The sequence below is a fragment of the Thamnophis sirtalis genome, unplaced genomic scaffold (genome assembly GCF_051295495.1).
Source record: "Thamnophis sirtalis isolate CommonGarterSnake01/CBP01778 unplaced genomic scaffold, rThaSir2_p1.2 scaffold_2, whole genome shotgun sequence".
In the NCBI taxonomy this organism is placed as follows: Eukaryota; Metazoa; Chordata; class Lepidosauria; order Squamata; family Natricidae; genus Thamnophis; species Thamnophis sirtalis.
In genome coordinates, this window is record NW_028261382.1 from 74,007,617 (window position 1) to 74,031,411 (window position 23,795).

A 23,795-nucleotide genomic window follows, 5' to 3' on the forward strand; every position below is an offset into this window, starting at 1 on the left:
TAAAAGTTGCTTTTGGGAGGGAAGTGGTGGAGACAGGGTCCTGACCTCCTGCACTGTGTCCATTCCAGACCAAAGCCCCATATTCCCTTTTGCCGTAATCCTCTAGCAGAAATACTACAAGTCTCCACTGGTAGAATAGTCTGTGGAAGGTCTCCTTTTTTGAGTTTTTGGGAGAGATGTTCTATCTTTTTTGCGGGGAGGGTGGGAGGGGGAAACATGTGACTTTGTGGGACAGGGAAGAGGGGAGCTTTGCAAACCATCATTGTCTGTAGGCAAGAGAAGGAAGAAAAAACTGCGGAGTAAAATGTGAAGTTCATATTTCTCCTCTTTTCTGGGAGGCAGGAGCAAAGCTGTGTAGAAGTTACTGGACTTGGTCCTTGATAGTGTTGCTTTATATCCTTCCCCTACTCCTTGCAAAGGGACGGTGACTCAGCGTCTTAGACACTGAACTTGTCGATCAGAAAGGTTAGCAGTCCGGTGGTTCGAATCCCCAGCGCCGCGTAACAGAGTGAGCTCCCGTTACTTGTCCCAGCTTCTGCCAACCTAGCAGTTCGAAAGCATGTAAAAATACAAGTAGAAAAATAGGAACCACCTTTGGTGGGAAGGGAGCAGCGCTTTGTGGGCCATTGGCATTGAGTCATGCTGGCCACATGACCATGGAGACAGTGCTGGTTCTTCGGCTTTCAAATGGAAACGAACACCGCTCCTAGAGCCACTAATTTCTAGAGTTAGTTTTTTAACTAACACATATGTGCAGGGGGATCTTTACCTTACTTCTTCCAAACTATTTTTCCACTCAAAATCCTCCCCTTGCTCTGGACCTCTGGAGGAGGTAAACTGAAGAAGATTCTACAAAAGTGGAACCAATCATCATCATCATCATCATCTACAAAAAACCACCCTACTTGGAACACCTTATTTCCTTCGACGTTACCTTAACAGTTCTTAGGTCCTTGTTTAGGACTCGAGCTGTTGAGCTACCAACCAGCCCCAAAGTCTATGAATCTCACCAAAGATTAACCACATAACAACAACAACAACAACAACAACAACAACAACAACAACATAAAGTGGAAAATGTTATCGAAAATGAGAAGGTGAAGATCTTGTGAGACTTTAGAATACAAACAGATCGTCATTTGGAGCACAACACACCAGATATCACAGTTGTAGAGGGCCGAAGTGTACAGTTTATTGAGATCGCTGTTCCTGGAGATGCCAGAGTTGAAGAAAAAGAACTAGAAAAAATCATAGCAATAGCAATAGCACTTAGAATTATATACCGCTTCATAGGGCTTTCAGCCCTCTCTAAGCGGTTTACAGAGTCAGCATATCGCCCCCACAGTCTGGGTCCTCATTTCACCCACCTCGGAAGGATGGAAGGCTGAGTCAACCCTGAGCCGGTGAGATTTGAACAGCCGAACTGCAGGTAACAGTCAGCTGAAGTACTGCACACTAACCACTGCGCCACCTCGGCTCTTCACCTCATGAAATATCACGACTTGGCCTTCGAAACTACACGGCTATGGATGAAGCATGTAACAGTGATACCCATTGTCATCAGGGCACTTGGCACATGTCCACGAATTTTACAAGATACATCCACAAATTGCAGCTTTCTGCAATAAAACCAGCGGAACTGCAAAAAACTGTGCTACTCGGAACATCTTATGTTTTAATAAGGTATTTGGTTGATACCTAAGACTCTAGCAGCAAACCGTATCAACCATTAGCACCGGTCACTGGTATTTGTGGTGCATTTTTGAATGTTCAGTTGGCTGAGTTTGATGTTTAATGAATAAAGTATAGCAATAGCAGTTCGACTTATATACCGCTTCATAGGGCTTTCAGCCCTTTCTAAGCGGTTTACAGAGTCAGCATATTGCCCCCACAGTCTGGGTCCTCATTTCACCCACCTCGGAAGGATGGAAGGCTGAGTCAACCTTGAGCCAGTAAGATTAGAACTGCTGAACTGCAGATAACAGTCAGCTGAAGTGGCCTGCAGTACTCCACCCTAACCACTGCGCCACCTCGGCTCGTATATAATAATAATAATAGAAGGAACTAGTGGGTAGACTCTTCCATAGAACCTCTCTAGATAAGGAGGGGATGGGAGATCACCCACAAGTGCTCCGGATGGCTACTCCTTTTGAGGTGTTTGCAGAACAGCAGTTTTCTGTGTGTTTGACCATAGGGAGATGAAAGGATTAGCCATGTTGCTTGCAACTGTGGTGGTGCCTTTTAAAGGACATTGTGATTGCAAACCTCACTTTTTAATGATTTACTTCACTTTCTAATCACTTTCATGGGAAGCCTCACTTTTTAATTCCTTTCACAAATTTAACCATCTTAAAATTATTGGAATCCTTCAGAATGGATAGTTTGAAATGTCTTCATGGGATGAGTTTATCTTCAACTCTGAACAAAAGAAAAAAATAATTATAAGCTTAAGAACTAAAGAATTTGAAACGCACAGCAAAAAGCCAAGAAGATTTGCATCTAGGAATGTTATGAATGGATTAAGACTCAAGATAAATTTGGAACATTGACTTTTACTATAATATTTTGGAATTAACTAGTAAAATATTCTCATGGGAAATGTATTTTGCTTATTCTGGCTTTTGCAAGTTATGACAAAAGATCGGATGATGACTTTAGAACTGGACACTAGAGGGAAGTAAAGATTTAAAGCAGATGTGAAGAAGGAACAAGATACAGCCCCTTCCTGATATCAGCCAATACTGGGATTTTATGTTACAAAACATTATAACATTGGAAATCTTAAAGGTGATCTTTGAAGAATGGAGTCGGAAATTAGAACCTATAATGTCAACTCAATCGTGATCATGTCTGCTTCTGTAAAAAGACTGTGTTTAAAAGATATTAATGGAGGTATGACAGGAGTGGCGTGGTGGCCTAGTGGTCAAGACACTCACCTCTCATTTGGAAGGTTGAGAGTTCAATCCTAGGTAGTGGCAGATATTTTCTCTTTGCATGAAGAGAAAATATCTGCTGTGAACTCCACATAGGCGTCAGGAAGGGCATCTGGGTAGTAAATGCTAAGTTCCATGCAGTCATTCCATCTCCACCCCAAAGCAAGGGGTTGCAGGATTGTTAAAAGAAAATGGAGGTATGACAGATGTTGTATACATTTTATCTGAACAGATGAAAAAGTAGAGAATGACAGGCCAAGAGAATGCTTTGGAAAAGAATAAAACTGGGTATACAGTTTTTAAAAAATTAAAAGGGAAATACAAACAATTAACTAGGAGAATTACCTGGGGGGAAAAAGTGTCATTCTACTGGATCTCCCAAAAAAGCTTATTTAAGCCTTGGAAGAAATCTGTGCAATGGGAGAATGAAAAATGGAAGAGAAATCTAATCCGATGACAATTGAATTAAAGATTAAGACTGTGAGAAGTGAGAGGAAGAAATATAAAGTTGGGTTATGTGATCAAAATCAAAATAAGACCTCATTGCTTAGCAATGGAAAATTCTGGTGCCAATTGCCATTGTAAGTTGAGGACTAACTGTAGAATGCTCAATTTTCACATTTAAAAAAAAACAATAAAAGAGCCCGCCTGACAGCTGTGGTGTGAATGATGGTTGTCGTTTATTATGTCCCAAAGCTCTAAAATATTTCAAGCTCCATTTAAAGGCCTGAGACAACATGAATCCAATGAGGATTCTGGATCCTTCTGTCCAGAAAACACAAAAAATACTTTGCTATCGTAACGTTTGGGCTGATTTATCCCAACCTTCAATCCTTGAATTGATATCCATTCCCCATTTTAAGAAAGATGAGAATATTGCTGAGCACGCACAGAGTATCTTGGTCTTTTTTTCCATACACGCCGACAAAAGGCATGGTGAAAACACTGCTAACGCATTAGCCCTACTAACAAAATGGTTGAAGGATTTCTAGAAGCCTCGTACTCAGACAAATTAGCCGTCGATAGACACATAGATATAAACAACATCTACACACTGCTCAAAAGAGACAAACAATAAGCCAAAAAGGGAAGAAAGAGACTCAAACACCTCTTGACCAGCAGCAATCGGCACCCAGTTGAGCATACTCCAAGACCAGGAGTTCGATCCTGACCAGCTCAAGGTTGACTCAGCCTTCCATTCTTCCAAGGTCAGTAAAATGAGAACTCAGATTGTTGGGGGTAAGAGGCTGACTATAAACCACTTAGAGAGGGCTGGAAGCACTGCATATGTAAGTCTAAAAGCTATTGCTAAATGCTATTGCTACTAAGATTGTTGGATGAGCAGGCACAAAAACAGCCAGTGAAGTGATTGAAGCCTGGGAAATTGCCCCCCCCCCCCATCAGTGAACAGGATGACTGATTTATCCCCAGCCTATCAGGTACTTAGGAGGTGACGGCTTGGCAGCACAAGCGAATGACTTAATAGCCAGCCATCAACACCCCAATCAACAGCTAAAAAGCCACACCCCACAGGCACCATATACAGGTAGCCCTCAACATTTATGTTGCTAAGTGAGAAATTTGTTGTTGAGTTTTGCTCCATTTTGTGACTTTTCTTGCCGCGCTTGTTAAGCGAATCACTGCAGTCACTAAATTAGCAACCTGGTTGTTAAGTGAATCTGTGTGAAGTGCTTTATAAGTGAAATGTGAAGCGGTATATAAGTCTAAGGGCTATTGCTAATCAAGAAGTAAACAATACCCCAATCAAGGAACTGCCAAACAAGCTACCAGTAACAGCCAAACCAAAGAACCTCCAAGATCACACCCACCAACACTGACTGGCAAGTTACTAGAAGACATACTGAGAGCAAACTTCACTCCTTTCTAGCACTGATGATGTTACCTAGTTGGGTAATGAAACGTATGCAAGAAAACGACCAAGCTCAGAAAGCACTGACTCCTCCCCCTCCTCCTCCCCCCCTTCCCCAACTCCCTCCCTCCTCCTTCCCCCTTCCCCCTTCCCCCTTCCCCCTCCTCCCTCCCTCCTCCTCCCCCTCCTCCTTTGTCTGCATTCTGCAAACCTAATTCTCTTCTAGCACTGATGATGTTACCTAGTTGGGTAATGAAACGTCTGCAAGAAAATAACCAAGTTCAGAAAGCACGAAGAACCCTACAGTCATCCTCTTCCTCCTCCTCCTCCCTTTTTTGCATTTTGCAAACCTAATTCCCTTCTAGCACTGATGATATTACCTAATTGGGTAATGAAATATCTGCAGGAAAGTGACCAACCTCAGAGAGAACCAAGTACCCCACAGTCACCATCCTCCTCCTCCCCTCCCCCTCTCCCTCTCTTTCTCCTCCTTCTCCTCCTCCTCCTCCTCCTCCTCCTCCTCCTCCTCCTCCTCCTCCTCCTCCTCCTCCTCCTCCTCCTCCTCCTCCTCCTCCTCCTCCTCTCCATTTCCTGCACTCTGCAAACAAGCTACAAGTAACAGCCAAACCAAAGAACCTCCAAGATCACTCCCACCAACACTGACTGGCAAGTTACTAGAAGACATACTGAGAGCAAACTTCACTCCTTTCTAGCACTGATGACGTTACCTATTTGGGTAATGAAATGTCTGCAAGAAAACAACTAAGCTCAGAGAGCAACAAGGACTCCACAGTCCACCCCCTCCCCCTTCTTTTCCTTCACTCTGCAAACCTAATTACCTTCTAGCACTGATGAGGTTACCTAGTTGGGTCATGAAACGTCTGCAAGAAAACAACCAAGCTCAGAGAGCACCCAGGACTCTTTCCTTTCAACCCCGAGTGACAAATATTCTTCACTGAGAAATTGACACCTTAGCAGACTAGCTCTGATGACAGGATGCTGTTTTGCTATACGCTTGGGAGAAGGATTAACTGAACTCTCGTAACTCGGTGGTTGCAAGACTGAAGGCCCCAGAACAAGCGAAGGTTGATGTGTCCCTGTGAGGTGATGCTCAGCAAGCGAGAATTCATATATTTTGTTCCTGTGGTGCAGGTGGACAGTAGACTAGGAGAAGAAAAATCAACGAGAGCAAGAAAACTGGAAGAAGGAGAAGGCCCTGGGAAGGATACATGGAGGGAGTCAAAAAAATGATTATGGCAGACAGTTTGGTGTGTGTGAGTGTTTCTTCATCCAGTGACTTGGCTCTATGCCCCGAACTAACGTATCTGGTTTGCTTCGCAGCTGGTCCCGGGAAAATATTCCCTTTGTTATTGAAATGGCTGCAAATGATCCACAGGGCCGTTTCAAGACAGGATAATAAACCCTTTCACATCTGGGAGTGAGAAGGAACTTCACTTCTTTAGCGACGGACCCAAAACAGAGACGGAATTGAGCTTTTGGCAGTCCAACTTCTTGCAGCAGCAGCAGCAGCAGCAGCATCCTTCTTCTTCTTCTTCTTCTTCTTCTTCTTCTTCTTCTTCTTCTTCTTCTTCTTCTTCTTCTTCCTCTTCCTCTTCTTCTCCTCCTCCTCCTCCTCCTCCCTCTCCCCCTCCTCCCCCTCCCCCTCCCCTCCTCCTCATCCTCCTTCCATATATACTGTGTTTGTGTGTGTGTGTGTGTGTGTGTGTGTATGTCTGTGTGTGTGTGTGTGTGTGTGCGTGCGTGCGTTTTCCACAATAACTCTGGAACACCTAGAGTGATTTCAACCAAACTAGCTACACAAATGACTTATGACATATTCTCTGGAAACAAATACTGTGGGGGTAAGACACCCCTAACACCCCTCAGGCTGGGTGTGTCTGTGTGTGTGCGTTCCAGCATAACTCTGGAACGCCTGGGCCGCTGAAATGAAAAGGACTGAATTTTATCTATAGTGTCAAGTTACAGTACTTTTGACAGTGATAGTATGCATTTTAGATTCAGGTTCTATTAAGATACAGCTTATTGTGCCTTAAAATGGCTTCTCCTGTACAGCACAGTGCAGTTGCCATGGTAACAGTTTCACAGTACCCCACAAGGGGACTCCCTCTAATACAGGATTGAGAGAAATACATACCCAGGCTACACCGGGTTATCAGCTAGTCTTACATAAAATAATCTAGACAAGTACTTATTAATTAATTATTTTATCTAGTGTATGGTATCTACAGAGGTCATACAATCACTGATATACAAATTTAGTTTAAATAAAGTGTCAGCATATATATAGCTATATCTATCTATCTATCTATCTATCTATCTATCTATCTATCTATCTATCTATCTATCTATCTATCTATCTATCTATCTATCTATCTATATCTAGCCCATGTATGTATGTATGTATGTATGTATGTATCTATCTATCTATCTATCTATCTATCTATCTATCTATCTATCTATCTATCTATCTATCTATCTATCTATCTATCTATCTAATCTATCTATCTAAAAGATATGCAGATAGTATAGGAGATAATATCTTAAATTAAGATAAAACCATGATAAAATCACCCTAATATGGTACCACAGAGTCACAATAGGATAGGTCTTATAATTCAATATCTAAGAAAGCTTAACAGCGCCTGTCACGTGACTGGAGATGCGGTAATGGTTGTAAGTACAAAGACCAGTCGTAAGCCACTTTTCCCATAACCTGTTAGAGTTTGCTAAGCGAATGATCGCAAGTCAAGGATCGTCTGTATGCAGGTCAAAAGCCACAGCCTGGACAGAACGTCCTGAAACGGACTTTGGGTCAGCAAAGAAGCAGGGCCAAGCTTTAACGCCCTGACTGAAATTTATTCAAGTTATAGGTGGAATGCGCGCGCGCGCGCACACACACACACACACACACACACACACACACACACATATGGAAGAGCGCTGGATCGGGAGAAAGCGAGGGCCGTTGTAAAGTTGGAGGAAGAGGCATCAATAACCTATTCTAACGCTAGTGACATTACTAACTGAAAAATGCAAATCCTTTGCAAGGCCTGGTAATAAAAGTCGAAAGAGAAAAAATGGAGCTAACCATTAAATATAAAGGAGCCCTGATTGATGTCAGCGGGTAGCGCAGCCTGCCTTAGAATTGACAACGAAGATACCAGAGCGTGGAAAGCTGCTGCCTTTTAGGATCAAATATCAGGAGTAAAAAAGAACCAGCAGTCAAGGAAAAAAATGACTATTCTTCATTGGAGAGCAGGAATGAAAGTCTTGGAAAAGGTCAGATGTCACCGCGAGTTTCTTTCGGTCTCCAAATTTCGGAATGTTGGCCGCAATTATTTTTCCCGGGGACATTAAATGGAGGTGAAAGTTGGACTCTGGAGAACCAAGATAGATGCTTTTGAACGGTGGTGGTGAAGACTGCTGAGAATACCACGAATCACAATGGGACAATTGGTCACAGACCTGTGACCTCTGCCTTCTTCACCCCAGCCTCCCCGGCCCAGCTGACTCACTGCGGCTGTTTGTCCTGGTCAGGCCCTCCATGGACACTGTTGTGGCCCACCAGCGGCCACCAGAGCTGGCAGCAGAACTGGACAGTGTGGAAGTTGGGGAGGAACATGGGCCAGTCCCTGGAGGCTGGCAAAGGCTCGGATAAGGGCTCTGTGTCGGAGGCAGAGAGAGGGCTGAGGCTGTCTGGGAGTCATCAGCTACCTTCAGAGCTAGATAGCAGTGAGGCAGAAGAACAGTTAGAGCCTGGGTTGGAAGTGACCTCAGGGGTCGTCTAGTCCAACCCCCTGCCTGAGCAGGAGACCCTACACCATTTCTGACAAATGGCAGTCCAGTCTCTTCTTGAAAGCCTCCAGGGATGAAGCTCCCACAACTTCTGAGTAACAGAATAATAACAGATTCACAGAGTTGGAAGGGACCTTGGAGGTCATCTAGTCCAACGCCCTGCCCAAGCAGGAGACCCTACACCATTTTTGACAAATGGCAGTCCAATCTCTTCTTGAAAGCCTCCAGGGATGAAGCTCCCATAACTTATGAAGGCAATTTCTGTTCCATTGAATATAGAATACCAGGGTTGGAAGGGACCACAGGGGTCATCTAGTCCAACCCCCCGCCTGAGCAAGAGACCCTACACCATTTTTGACAAATGGCAGTCCAGTCTCTTCTTGAAAGCCTCCAGTGATGAAGCTCCCACAACTTCCGAAGGAAACTTCTGTTCCATGAGTTGATTGTTCTCACTGTCAGGAAATTCTTCCTTATTTCCAGGCTGAATCTCTCCTTGATCAGTTTGTGTATCCAGCCAACATACGCAAGAATGAATGCCAACTTACCGCATGTACTCATCAGTTGTAAGAAGGCTAAAGCATTCTTTGTGTTCATCCTGACTATTTGTAGCTAGACACAAATGTTACAGAGCCGATATTATTACAAATTACAATATTTCTCACATGGCAACAACTACTGGAAGCTTTCTTGTACCATCCACACAGCCAGCTAAACCCTGCTGCGTTCCTAAAATTTGCATTGTATGGAGAACGGAGGGACGTTTTGCAGGGTTTTCAGATTTAGGTCCCGACCTTCATGTTCAGGCTTCTGCTTGCCTTTTAAAACTTATATTTATAGAATTATAGAATTTATAGAAATATTTATGCAATATCAGAGGTTTTCAATTCAATTGTGTAGAATGCAAAGAATGTGTGTTTGTGTTTTATTTGTATAGTTATAATGTATATTGGAGAAGGGGTGAAATCAAGCTTACCTTTGCCACTGGTTCGGTAGCAATGTGAGTGTGCATGCTTTCCTCCCACGTGCCACCTCTGCACAGTAACAGGACCTTACGTCCATGCGCAGAGCATAAAAAAGGGACGTGAGGACGTCCAGGTGGGTGGGCGGAGCCCGCTACTGAGCACGTCTGCAAAGGTAAGTGAACAGCGGGGGGGGGGGGATCCACTGTGCCACGCAATTTAGATTAGCTTTAGATAAATATAAATCGTGCATCACGGTTGATCGTCAGAAATACCGGTAGCATTTCACCCCTGCACTGAAGATGGCATTTAATCTTGTTGTATGAGGTGCGATAATAAAGAAACTAAGTCTCCAACTAACTAAAACCAGCATTTTCCTTTCTTCCTTTTGTTTTGCCTTTCTGTCCCTGAACACACACAAACACACACACAAATACACACACACACACCATTGCCACCATTGAACGTAGTTAGCACCCATTCATTTTTCTTCCCCTCCCGTATAACTTCATGATGTTGGCTTCACCACGGAACGCGTTGCCAACCTAATGGGGTTCTTGCTGCCATCCTGTCCCAAGGTGGTGGATTTGGGGGTGGGGTAGTCAGTGGTCCTGCTATTCTTCTCTGTCCCCCTCTGCTAATACTTTGGATGAAAAAAACGGCTGCACCGCCTTTTCCCCAGCCGGGCTTCCCCCTCTGGCGCGTGTGTGAAAATGGAGCCGACTAATTGTTTCATTTGCGCTAAAAGAGGCGCCCGGGTAGTAAATCATAGGGATGGAGCTGTGCTGGCAGCCATGCAGGGGGGCTGCTCCAGATGGAGCTAAGTGCTACCTAGCCAGAGCATTTCAGCGCCACTGTCTGAGTTCAAGCAACAGGATGGGGGGGGGGAATTGGGGAGGACCCTTTAGGGCAGACAGCCCCAGCATAAATGTTGTTTTGACACTGGCGACTTGAAAGGAGGTTTCAAGCGCAGCTCCGAGAGAGATCAAAGAAGTGGAATCTCTTCCTGGGGAGCTGGACCAATGTCTGGCCTTAAGCAGGGACCAGAAGCTTTTGAAGGCTCCTGTTCTGACTGAGGCTTCTCCAAAAAGCAGGAGGCAGATTCCTGGTCCTTACAAAACCCCTTTTGTTAAACGAATGTGAGTTCCTCTCATTCACATTCAGCAAAGGCCTGGCAAACAGTCTTTCAAAAGTGAATTTATGACCACAGACCTTATCTATCTTGGAAAGCTGTCATATAAATATTTTCCAAATGAGGTGCTGTGCAAGGAAAGGCTGGGCACAGAGTCTCTGAGATTCATGGACAGATTTTCACACTTCTGAAACGAACTAAAAAACAAATTGTTTCGAACAAAAGCCCACTCCCCTTTGGCTCCTCTTTGATTTCCTCTGGGAGGGGCCATTCAGCATCCACCTGTGGCCTTACTCCCAAGTTGACCCTGATTTCTTAGCTGTTCTTTTCTTTTGGCAGCTCTGTGCATGGCCACAGTGGGAACAGGCTCCAGCTGTTCCTCTGCCTCACTGATGTCCGACTCTGAAGGCAGCTGATAACTGGCATAGGGCCCTGGCTCCCTCTCTGCCTCCGACACAGAGCCCTCATCAGAGCCTTCCCCAGACTCCAGGACTGGCCCATGTTCCTCGCCAACCTCCTCACTGTCCGAATCTTCTGCCAGCTCCACTGGCGGGCCCCAACAGCTCCCTACTGGAGTTGGAAGACTGGGGAGGGGCTAATGCCTCCTATAAGACAGGGAATTTAAAGCACCCTGGCAGGGAGCAGTTCTTGGCCCACACAACGGCTGGGCGGTTTGGTATGTGCCCCAGTCAAATGTGTGGGGCAGGGGGAGCAGAGGGTTGATCCTCAAATGAGCAATCCAGGGAAGAAGACTCCAATCCAACCATCTTGCAACCCTCACTGATGGCCTTGGGGGAATGAGGGGGAGAGATGCTGCCATCAGAGAAGAAGGGGAAGCCCCCAAAGCCTTGACAGAGGAAGAAACTTAGGAAGGACCTACCCCAACAATGGGGTGGTTAAAAGGGGCAACAGAGGAATTGGTGCATTCAGACTTGGGAGGATTGTGTAGTGTAGCCTTGTAATAATATGTAGAATAGGAGGGATGACATCAGGGGTGGGATTGAAAAATGTAAGCAACCAGTTTTCTGCCCAGTTGCTTGGTGGGCATGGCCCCATCTTGCAAAATGGGGGGGAGCGTTTTTGCCCTCCACAGGCTCCGCATGCTTTTCCCAAGCCTCCAGGAGGGCAACAACGGTGTCCCTTGGATTCCGGAGACCCTCCATAAATCTAAGTGCCATTGCTATTGCTATTAGGGTATCCACAGCTGGTTTCTGTCCGTGTGCCTCCCTGTGTTTCTGGAAAGGTAGAATTCTGGCTCCAGATGAGAAAAATCATGGATTCAGGAACTTCCTCAAGGAAAAATAGGCAAATCCAGGTAGAGGAGGTTGGGTTAAACATTTGCTCTGCCACTTCGGATTTGAGCAGGGAGGAAACGTTTAGAACAGTGTTTTTCAACCACTGTGCCGCGGCACACTAGTGTGCTGTGACATAGTGTAAGGTGTGCCGTGGGAAAAACACTTTATATATAGTCAATATAGGCACAGAGTTAAATTTTTTTAACATTTTCTAATGGTGGTGTGCCTCGTGATTTTTTTCAAGGGAAAAAGTGTGCCTTTGCACAAAAAAGGTTGAAAAACACTGGTTTAGAAATACAACTCTTCCTTCGCCACATTTTCAAGCTAGTAACTGCTCAGGATCATGGAGAAAAATCTATCCGTGTGGCTCAGTGGTGGGTTCTGGCAGCCACTACTGCTGGTTCGCTCAAGGACGTGTTCTGTGTGCTTGCGCTTCATGCGTGCTGCGTTTCATGTGTGCACATTCACAGTACAACGAAAATTGCTTTGCACATGCACAGAAGCAAAAAAAATATGGCAATGCTGTAGGCTGCAGGAGAACCAGTCCGGAGGCGTGGCAGGCCTGGGTTGCTGCCATTTCCAGTGACTGGTCCGGCCGAACCAGTCCAAACTGGTGTGGTTGCTGTAAAGTCAATGCCAGCTCAATGGCACATCATCATCAGTCATGATGGTTTTAGATCATGCACTGCACCGTGTGTGGGTTGTCGTCTCTTGGAAATCTTGCGGCTGGGTGAGATGTGTATCTAAACGGCCGTGCGGATTCCGGTGGGAACAGAACCTGCAAAGCAAGGAGAGGCGAGTGAGCAACTTGCGTCCAGGGAGGGAATTCACCACCCTTGCAGGTCACCGCTTGATGCTGCAAATGGTCAGATAATGCTCCAAGTTGGCAATTATATAGCTCAGCCATCCGTGACCCTGTGCTCTCTCTACTTCTCCTCAGCCGGTATGCTTATTATCTGGATGAGCAAAGATGTTTGCAGAACCTCTCTGTAAACAAGAGTCCTCCTTGCATTTATGGCGTTCAGAAGGGCTCTAGTGTAGGGGTCTCCAACCTTGGCAACTTTAACCCTGCCGGACTCAAACGCCCAGAATTCCCCAGCCAGAGTGGGATCTAGGTGTCTTAGTGCAGGGGTCTCCAACCTTGGCAACTTTAAGCTTTGCTGGCTGGGGAATTCTGGGAGTTGAAGTCCGCCAGGCTTAAAGTTACCAAGGTTGGAGACCCCTGCTCTAGTTCATGTGAAAAACCAGAGGCAGAAAGCAGGCAAATCCTTTCTCAGGAGCATCGAAATGTCTCCAAGGAGAGGCCAACTCTGCCTCCGTGTCATTTCTGTTTCCTTGCAACCGCGGAGTTGGGGCTGATGGGGTCTGGTCTTCCTTCCCACCTGTGGCCTGGTGCATTCACAGACAAGGTGAGGTTTAGCCCCGGAGGTCCCTGACCGCAGGACAGACTCAACACTGCTGCAACCATTGTGTGGGAATGAGGGTCTGCTCCCCGATGTCTGTCTTCTTTGTGTTTACTGATGCACTACATTTTTTGTTTTTCCTCCCCCAGTTGATGTCTTTGAACCCAAATGCCTCGCGGGATGCCTTCCAGACCCTCTGGAACATCAGCACTTACCAGAACATCTCTTCCGGTCAGTTGGGAGGAAGGGGCCGGGAGGAAGAATTGTGTGGACAAGAATATGTGGAGTCTGCAGAAATAGCATAGACAAGGGGTGTCAAACTCGATTTGAGGGCCACATCAGGGTTGTGTTTGACCTCAGGGTGGATAGCAATAGCAATAGCAGTAGACTTAACGTCATTTGTGTCAGGAGTGCTTGTGGAGGCTCACTGTGTTTGTCCCTGTTGTGCCCCACCAGCAGCCAGCAGAGCGGGCAGCAGATTCGGACAGTGAGGAGGTTGAGGAGGAACACGGGCCAGTCCTGGAGTCTGGGGAAGGCTCTGATGAGGGCTCTGATGAGGGTAAGAGCCAAGGTGGCGCAGTGGTTAAATGCAGCACTGCAGGCTACTGCTAGATCAGCAGGTCAGCAGTTCAAATCTCACCGGCTCAGGGTTGACTCAGCCTTCCATCCTTCCGAGGTGGGTAAAATGAGGACCCAGATTGTTGGGGGCAATATGCTGACTCTCTGTAAACCGCTTAGAGAGGCCTGAAAGGCCTATGAAGCGGTATATAAGTCTACTGCTAACTACTGCTCTGTGTCGGAGGCAGAGAGGGGTCCAGAACCGTATGTCAGTTATCAGCTCCCTTCAGAGTCAGACATCAGTGAGGCAGAAGAACAGCTGGAGCCTGTTCCCACTGTGCTCATGCGCAGAGTTGCCAGATGAAGGGAACAGCTAAAGAACAGGGGTGGACTTGGGAGTAAGGCCACAGGTGGACGATGAATGGCCCCTCCCAGAGAAAATAAAAGAGGAGCGAAAGGGGAATGGAGCTTGCAGGAGACAATTAGTTCGCTTCATTGGTTCGTGACTCTCCAAGACTCCTTGCCAAGTTTTGCAGAGATCGGCCTGGCAGCTCTCCAAGCCAGATAAGGTCTGTGACTGTAAATCCTCCCTTGAAAGACTTTGCTGGATGCAAATGAGCAGTCAATTGATAAAAGGGTTTTTTGACAAGGAGTTTGCTTCATGCTCTCGGGAAGCCTTGGACAGAACAGTAGTGAAACAAACCAATGTTTTCATCAGCCAGAACTCTATAGGGCGCATCCTTTTCCAATTTTTCCACTCTTTTCTAAGGAATTGGCGTATTTCAACAAGCATCTTATCGGAGTCCTCCACTCTTCTGCTCATTTCAAGCTCTAAGGTAGCAGGAGAAAAGAGGACACCCCCGCCCAAACAGACATCCAAGCAGGCAGAAAAAATCTGAATCAAAGGAACCATAATCTTCTCTCATCTACCGCTGCATCTTCCTTCTCCTTAGCAATTAACTGTCACGCCACAAGTGAGAATTAGGATTCCAAGCGGGGAAGGAACAGGTGGAGGCAGTGAGTTTCTGCATAACTGTTATTTTGCTTTCAGCACAGAAGAGAAAATAAGGAAGGTTGAAGACTTCCCTGATCTTTGGCAAGGCTCTTCAGCCAAGATTTCTTTCTTTTCTTGGTGCCATTTATGTCTTCAAGGCTATTTTGGCTCCCGGTGAGAAGGGTGCCCTGCTGTTTTCTTGGCAATATATTTCAGGAATGGTTTCCCCTTGCTTTATTCCTAAACTGAGATGGAATGCCCAACCCCACCCAGCTGGGCTCAGGCCTAAGGCAAGTCTATGCTGTTTTTCAAGAGGCAACTGAACTTTCTTGTTTTTCTTTTTGAAGCTGTTTCACTTCCCATCCAAGAAGCTTCTTCGGCTCTGACTGGATGGTGGGGAATGGAAGGATTGATGCTCCTTGCAGACAGCTGGACATTTGCATCCTTTTAGAGGGTCCTTGAAGCACTTGGAGGTTTATCTGTGTCCTCAGGGTCACCTGAGTTCCTGTAGTCTGCATTTCTTTCCCTCTGGAAATCTATTCCTTCTCCCACACCATTCCAAGGATGTTCATCCCAAATTGTATAGCTAAAGTCTGTCATCCAGACAGTTGTCCCATGGTTGTCCCAAAGGTGCTTTTTCAGGATGCAACTGGACTTTCTTGTTTTTTTCTTTCAGAGGCACATTTTCTGTTTTTTCTTTTTTCTTTGAAGATGTCTCATTTCTTTGAAGAGATTTCTGAAGAAGTTTCTTGGATGAGAAGCGAAATGTCTTCAAGGAAAAAACAAGAAAGTCCATTTGCCTCTTGAAAAAAGCACCTTTGGGACATCCATGACCTGGAGGACTGAGGATCTCTAGAGACTTTTAGCCATATAATTTGGGATGAACTTCCTTTGAAGGCTGTGGGAGTAGGAATAGATTTCCAGAGGAAAAATTGCAGACTACAGGAACCATTTGCACCACTCAGGTGACCCTGAGGTCACAGATAAACCTCCAAGTGCTTCAAGGACCCTCTAAAAGGATGCAAACGACCAGCTGTTTGCAAGGAATATCAATCCTTCCATTCCCCACCATCCAGCCAGAGCTGAAGAAGCTTCTTGGATGAGAAGCGAGACGTCTTCAGAAGAAAAACCAGAAAGTCCACTTGCCTCCTGAAAAAGCACCTTTGGGACAACCAGGGCCTGGATGACGGAGAATCTCCATAGACACAAGGCAAGGCTACAATTTACACCTTTTCTCAGTTCCTAGCCTAGTGCGGTGACACCTGACTGGCTCCCCAAGAAATGTTTAATCACCCCTCAGTGCTTTTCCCATAGTCAGACATTCTGCCCTGAGCAAATGTGAACTCTTCATATATCTGTGTTTGAGAAATCTGTCTCTTGTTGAGGGGTCCTTAAAGCTACTGAGGGGTCCTTAAAGCTTCCTGAGCTTGGTTGTTTTGTTGGAGATGTCTCATTAGTCAAATGAGGTAATTTCATCAGTGCTAGAAGGAAGTAGGATTTGTGCGGTGAAAGAGGGGGGGGAGGAGAGAGGACTGTGGGATCCTTGGTGTTCTCTGAGCTTGGCAGTTTTCTTGTGGATGTTTTATTACGAATGCTGGAAGGAAGTAGGGTTTGTGGAATGGAGGTAGAGGATTGTGGGGTCCTTTGTGCTCTCTGAGCTTGGTTGTTTTGTTGCAGATGTCTCATTACCCAACTAGGTAACATAATCAGTGCTAGAAGGGAGTTAGGTTTGCAGAGTACAGGAAAAGGAGGAGGGGGAGGGGGTACTGTGCAATCCTTGGTGCTCTCTGAAATTGGTTGTTTTCTTGCAGACGTCTCATTACCCAAACTAGGTAACATCCTCAGTATGGCTAGTATGGCTACAAACAACTTCCTTGGATCTTTCTCCGTACATTCAGAAGCCAAATTGGGGGGGGGGGGTTGTTGTTGTTGTTGTCAAGCAGAGTGGTATCATTCTTGCATTTGCTTAGTCTGTGGGTGGCAGCCTTCGTCTTCAGAGCCACACGTGATTCCCAGAGTTGGCTTTTGATAGAAAAAGACAGCCCAGAGGAACCGCGATGGTTGACAGTTGGCAGCACAGTTGCTGCTATTTTAAGCCGGAAAACGCATGAAATTGTAGAAGTCCTAAAATAGCTGATTTGGAAAGTAAGTAAGTAAGTAAGTAAGTAAGTAAGTAAGTAAGTAAGTAAGTAAGTAAGACCCCCCCCCAGCTTCCATGAAAGCAAATTATCCTCTTTTGTAAGTGTGAACTGGCTCACTCATTTCCTCCCTCAAAAGTGTTAATAGCAGTAGCACTTATATACCGCTTCACAGTGCTGGCAATTGGCAGAATTAGCCTGCAGTGCTCCATTCTAAGCACTGGGAGGAAGGCAGGCAGGAAGGCATGCAAGCAAGCAAGCAATAGCACTTAGACTTATATACTGCTTCACAGTGCTTTCCTGCCCTCTCTAAGCAGTTTACGGAGTCAGCCTCTTGCCCCCAACAATCTGGGTCCTCATTTTACCCACCTCGGAAAGATGGAAGGCTGAGTCAACCTTGAGCCAGTCAGGATCGAACTAGCAATAGCAATAGCAGTTAGACTTACATACCGCTTCATAGGGCTTTCAGCCCTCTCTAAGCGGTTTACAGAGTCAGCATATCGCCCCCACAGTCTGGGTCCTCATTTCACCTACCTCGGAAGGATGGAAGGCTGAATTAACCTTGAGCTGGTGAGATTAGAACCGCTGAACTGCAGATAACAGTCAGCTGTAGTGGCCTTCAGTACTGCACCCTAACCATTGCGCCACCTCGGCTGTTAACTCCTGGCAGTGGCAGTGTTAGCCTGCAATACAGTACTCTAACCACAAGGAGGAAAGCAAGGAAGGAGAAAGGAAGGAAAGAAGGAAGAAGGAAGGAAGGACAATAGCAATAGCACTTAGACTTATATACTGCTTTATAGTGCTTTCCATCCTTCTCTGAGCGGTTTACAGAGTCAGCCTCTTGTCCCCAACAATCTGGGTCCTCATTTTACCCACCTCGGAAGGATGGAAGGCTGAGTAAACCTTGAGCCGGTTAGGATCGAACTCCAGACTGTGGGCAGAGTTAACCTGCAATCCTGCACTTTAACAAGTGCATCACTGGAGCTCTTAACACGCAGACCACATAGCAGAGGCTCCCCTCTGCGCACACTAAAAACCAGGGGAAGCTCTGCGGGCCATTGCAGCCACCATCTTGTTTTTTTTTTTAAAAATGAAATTTTATTTACAAACATGTAAAACACACAGACACAAAACTTAGACGTACACCACATTTACACAATACAATAAGAACAGGAGCTTCCTGTTCTTTCTAATAGCAATTGCCAATCGATATCACTCACCTTATATTGTTTCTCCTTCTATTATATTTCATTTGCATTTCACCATTCTTAACCCTCTTATCTTACTCCTCTGTCTGCTATATTGGCTGATTACCTCTAGTAAGTTTAAACCACTTGGATACATATATATGTGTTAATTCTCCTTAACTACTATTTTTGGGCTTCGTTGTCTTCCTTAATTCATCCTTGTTTCTTTCCTCCATCCACCTGTACCATTTATTCCATATCTGGTAGAATTCTGTTTCTTCTTTTCCCTGGATTTCTTTTGTTAATTTGTCCATTTCAGCACAGTCCATAACCTTTCTTATTATTTCATCTTCGCTTGGAATTAATTTATTTTTCCATTTCTGGGCAAAGGCAATCCTTGCCGCCGTAATTATGTGTAATATTAAATACTGAATTTCATTTTTATATTTCACAGTCATTATTCCTAATAAAAAACTTCAGGTTTCCATTCTATTTCTATTTTTTTTCTAACCATACCCCATGGAGACTCCTCCCACAAGACCGCAGAAGCCCCCCCCCTCCAGACCAGCCTTATCTGTGCCACAGATGGAACAACACAACAATACATCCTCTGCTAATCTCCTCCTCCTTAAATCTTGCTGATTTTTTGAAATAGTTCCAGCCAGACCAGTGGTGGGTTGCAGACGGTATGCCCCGGTACACACATACCAGTGCCTGCTGGAAGTAGCAGCCACCGTAACGGAACAGTGCTTTGGAGGGCCCGCCCGCCTGCCCTTGTTCCTTACATATATTTGAAGGAAACAGGCCATCTGTGCATGCATGCACAGCGTACAGCGCCTGCACGATACTCCGCCAAGCAGCTGGAGCATCACAGGCGGGTGCGCATGCATGCGCAACACGCGTGGCCGCGTTCCTGTGGTGCACGCCCGGCTCCTGTTGCAGCGTACCAGTTGCAACGGGAGCTGAAACTCATCACTGAGCCAGACCCAACCCATTTCTAGCATCTGCAGTAAAAGCCTAAGAAATATCTCTCTCTCTCCTTCTCCTTCTCCCTCTCCCTCTCTCTCTCTCCCTCTCCCTCTCTCCCTCTCTCCCTCTCTCTTTTTCAGAAGCTAATCTGGCTGACAGTTAAATCTGGCTATCACACTTGTGAACCCACATCTTTTCTGCACAGCCCTGAACTCATATGCCTGTCTTCTGAGTTTCTTCTTCTTCTTTTCTTGCTCCTTCTTCCCTGCCTCTCAGCATCTGCTCTCTGAAGTGGCAGGCTCATTATTTCTAATTGTCAAGCGTGGTCTGAGTTCACGGAATTGCAGGCCTGAAGGAAGAACGGAGCAAGGCTAGCTCTTCGCGCAGTCCCTCCACGCTGAACCTTCCGCGCCAAACTTCCTTTCGGGAAAAATAATTTAGGGAGCTCGGAAATCTTGAAGAACCTCTGCACCATTTTTAGCAGAACTCTTTGTAGACCTCTCCTGATTAGAAATCGGGAATGGCTCCTTGGAGAAAGGAAAGATACTAGCAATCTGTAAGAAAATTCTATGTAATTTTTTGCTACTTGCTGGCTTTCAGATCACTCCGGTAGAACGTTAGGTACAGTGATGGTTAAAGATACATGATATGGAACGTTTTCTTTTACTTGTTAAGGTAAAGGTTCCCCTTGCACATATGTGTGCTAGTCATTCCCGGCTCTAGGGGGCAGTGCTCATCTCCCCTTCAAAGCCGAAGAGCCAGCGCTGTCCGAAGATGTCTCCGTGGTCATGTGGCCAGCATGACTAAATGCTGAAAGCACATGGAACACCATTACTTTCCAACCAAAGGTGGTTCCTATTTTTTCTACTTGCTTTTGAACTGCGAAGTTGGCAGAAGCTGGGACAAGTAATGGGAGCTCACTCTGTTACGCGGCACTAGGGATTCGAACCGCCGAACTGCTGACTTTTCTGATCGACAAGCTCAGCGTCTTAGTCCCTGAGCCACTGCATCCCATTTTACTTGTTAAAAAAGTAGAATTCTTTCTTGGCCAAATGTGATTGGACACACAAGGAATTTGTCTTCGGTGCATAAGCTCTCAGTGTAGATAAAAGCTAAAAGCGATAAATCATTATCATAGTCATCATAGAAATACATTCATCATAAATCGTAAGATAACACTTAGAGATAGAATCAACATAAATCGTGCTAGGAAGCTAAATAAAACAATATAAACCATAAAGATACAAGCAACAGAGTTATAGTTATAAGTAGAAAAGGAGATGGATAATAGGAAGGAGGAAAAGAATAATAGTAATACAGCCTTACTAAATGTGGGAATTAGTTGTTTAGCAAAGGGATTGCATGGGGGGGGGAATTGTCCTTGTGTCTAGTTGTTCTGGTGTGCAGTGCGCTATAGCGCCATTTTGAGGGTAGGAGTTGAAACACTTTATGTCCAGGATGTGAGGGGTCCATAGATATTTCCACAGCCCTCCTTTTGACTAGTTTGACAATGTTGCGGGAATTAGTTGTTTAGCAGGATGATGGCATGGGGGGAAAATGGAGTTTTGTTTTGTTTAGAGTTGGGCTCCCTTTAGTTTCAAAACAGTCTCAACAAAAATTTTGGCCCTGTTTGAAGAATGGTATATAAGTGAAATGTACATTATGGTCAATCTATTAATAAACCAAGTAAAGAATAATGTTTCTATTTATCCACCCCCCTTCCCCAAAGTAAGTCTGGAATTGTAGTTATAATAAAGATGCTGAGCTTTCCTTCCTGGCCAGGGAAAAATGTCTTCTCCCATCCCAATTTGGTATGAATTGATAAATGTTCATTTCTAGGAAAATTCAAACAAAACAAAAAATGTTTTGAAAACTTTTGCCCTGTGTTTCCGACCCATTGCGACTCCATGGACCACACTCCTCCAGGCCTTCCTGTCCTCCACCATCCCCTGGAGTCCATTGAAGCTCCATCCAGCCTCTTCATTCTCTGCTGTCCCCTTCTTTTGCCCTCCATCATTTCCAGCATTAGGCTCTTCTCCAGGGAGTCTTTCCTTCTCATGAGGTGGCCAAAGTCTTTGAGTTTCCTCTTCAGGATCTGGCCTTCTAAAAAGCAGTCAGGGTTGATCTCCTCTAGGACTGACCGGTTGGATGTCCTTGCAGTCCAAGGGACTCGCAGGAGTCTCCTCCAGCAGTAGAGTTCAAAGGCCTCCATTCTTTGGTGCTCAGCCTTCCTTATAGTCCAACTTTCACAGTCATACATTGCAACTGGGAAAACCATAGCCTTGACTATCTATTGACTGTCTCCATCACCGTTCCTATTTTTGTGTTATTGTTGTTGTTAGTTGTGAAGTCATGTCCGATCCATCGAGACCCCATGGACAACTTTCATCCAGGCCTTCCTGTCTTCTATCATCCTTTGGAGTCCATTGAAGCTCACGCCGGCTGCTTCTGTGACTCAATCCAGCCACCTCATTCTCTGTTGTCTCCTTCTTTTGCCCTCCATCTTTCCCAGCATGAGGCTCTTCTCCAACTGGGAACATCATAGCTCTGACTATACTCACATATATTTTATTTGGGTGAACGTGTCCCCATCGGTTAAAGTGTACAGGAAAACGGGCACATTTGGAAAAAATCTGTGCTGTTTTCTGCAGCGCTAAAAAAATGTCCAATAACCCATATTGATTGATCCTTGTCCCTCTTGCTTAAATGTCTTGATTCTGTGAATGGCTTTACATCTCTTTGTAGACAGATATTGATTTTCCTCCGTCGCAGGCCAGCTCTCTTTCCCCCAAGCTTTCTAATAAAGTGAATAGAAGTGATGGGAGATGCTAAACTCGGGCTGACATCCCAGGCCAGTGTCCTGGCACAAAGTAACATCTGCCAGCACATCCTCCTCCTCCTCCTCTTCCCCCTCCTCGTCTCCTTTGTCTGCTCTGTTTGCTTGATGTCACCTGTCATCACTCCGACTCATGGTTGAATGAATCCAAACAGCTTCCTCAGTGTTGTTGGGAATTGCTTTGAGAGCCCTTCTCTTTTGAGGAGCCCACAATGGGAATCTGGTGTCCATGTCAGGGTTCCAAGTAACACCCCCAATGAAAGAAAGAAAGGTCTGACAGCCCAACTGACATCTGACAGTGAGAACAATCAACCCATGGAACAGAAGTTGCCTTTGGAAGTTGTGGGAGCTTCATCACTGGAGGCTTTCGAGAAGAGACTGGGCTGCCATCTGTCAGAAATGGTGTAGGGTCTCCTGCTTGGGCAGGGGGTTGGACTAGATGACCTACAAGGTCCCTTCCAATTCTGTTAATCTAATCTAACCTAACCTCTGCTGGGTTGCAGTTGTTCCCACCAACAGAGGTGGACCTGTCCTAGTGGTGGTGAAATTCAATTCTTTTACTACTGTTCTATGGGTGTGGCTTCGTAGTGGTGTCCTGTGACTTAGTGGGTGTGGCCAAATCAATGTCACTCATGGCCATGCCCACTCAGTCACAGGACCCCACCACCACCACCAAGCCACACCCACAGAATCCAGTAGGAAAAAATGTGTGTAGGAGTCCATTCATAGCGGAGCTGCTGCTGCCTTTATGGTCATCCCCCCCCGGCCCCCTCCCTCCTTGGATATACCTTAAAGGGACAGGCTGCAGTAGCCCTGCTGTGAATGGAGGGGAAAACGTTTGGATTGTCTCTGCTGCATTTAACGTTGAATTCTGTGGCAGAGACAATCCAAACATTTTCCCCTCCGTTCACAGCAGAGCTGCTGCTCCCCTTATGGCCCCCCTAGCCCTCTCCCTCCTGGGGACTACCTTAAAGGGACAGGCTGCAGCAGCTCTGCTGTGAACGGAGGGAAAACATTTGGATTGTCTCTGCTGTATTTAATGTTGAATTCTGTGGCAGAAACAATCCAAACGTTTTCCCCTCCATTCATAGCAGAGCTGCTGCTCCCTTTATGGTCCCCACCCCACCCCCTCCCTCCTGAGGACTATCTTAAAGGGACAGGCTGCAGCAGCTCTGCTGTGAATGGAGGGGAAAACGTTTAGATTGGGTGGGCGGGTTGAGCAGCCAGAAGAGGTGAGCGGCAACCAGGCAGGTGTTGGCGGGGGCCACCAGGGATTTTTGCCACCAGTTTGGAGAACTGATGCCAATCATCCCTGCCAGTTTGGCCAAACCGGGAGGATTTCACCCTTGACCTGTCCACTACAAAGCTTTTCGGAGAAAAGGGTGCTATTGTGTGCTCCGGTTGCTTCTGGCAGAGATGGCCTCAAGGGAGGAAGCTTAGCATTTGTTCTAATGAGGCATAATGTCATCATCTCTGCTTCTTGAGGGGGAGTGTCCTAAAGCAGTGGCCCCCAGCCTTTGGGGCACCAGGGACCAATTCCATGGAAGGAATTGTTTTTTCCATGGACCCAGAAGGTGTGCTGCCTGTATCCAACAGATGGGGCTTCGCTTGTTTGTGCTGCCCAGTTTCTGGCATGCCTTGGCCTAGTGTCGGTCCTCGGACCAGAGTTTGGAGATTCCTGTCCTAAAGGGAACACTGGGAAGGC

General features: G+C 45.9%; 1 protein-coding gene across 1 annotated transcript in view; it reads left to right on the forward strand.

Annotated features, from left to right (window-relative positions):
- Window positions 1-23,795, forward strand: part of FAM178B (family with sequence similarity 178 member B) — a 291,511-nt gene that overhangs the window by 61,223 nt on the left and 206,493 nt on the right. Inside the window, exon 9 of the mRNA XM_087703499.1 lies at window positions 13,558-13,639. Within this exon, the coding sequence (XP_087559625.1) occupies window positions 13,558-13,639 (82 nt within the window). The remainder of the gene's footprint in view (window positions 1-13,557; window positions 13,640-23,795) is intronic.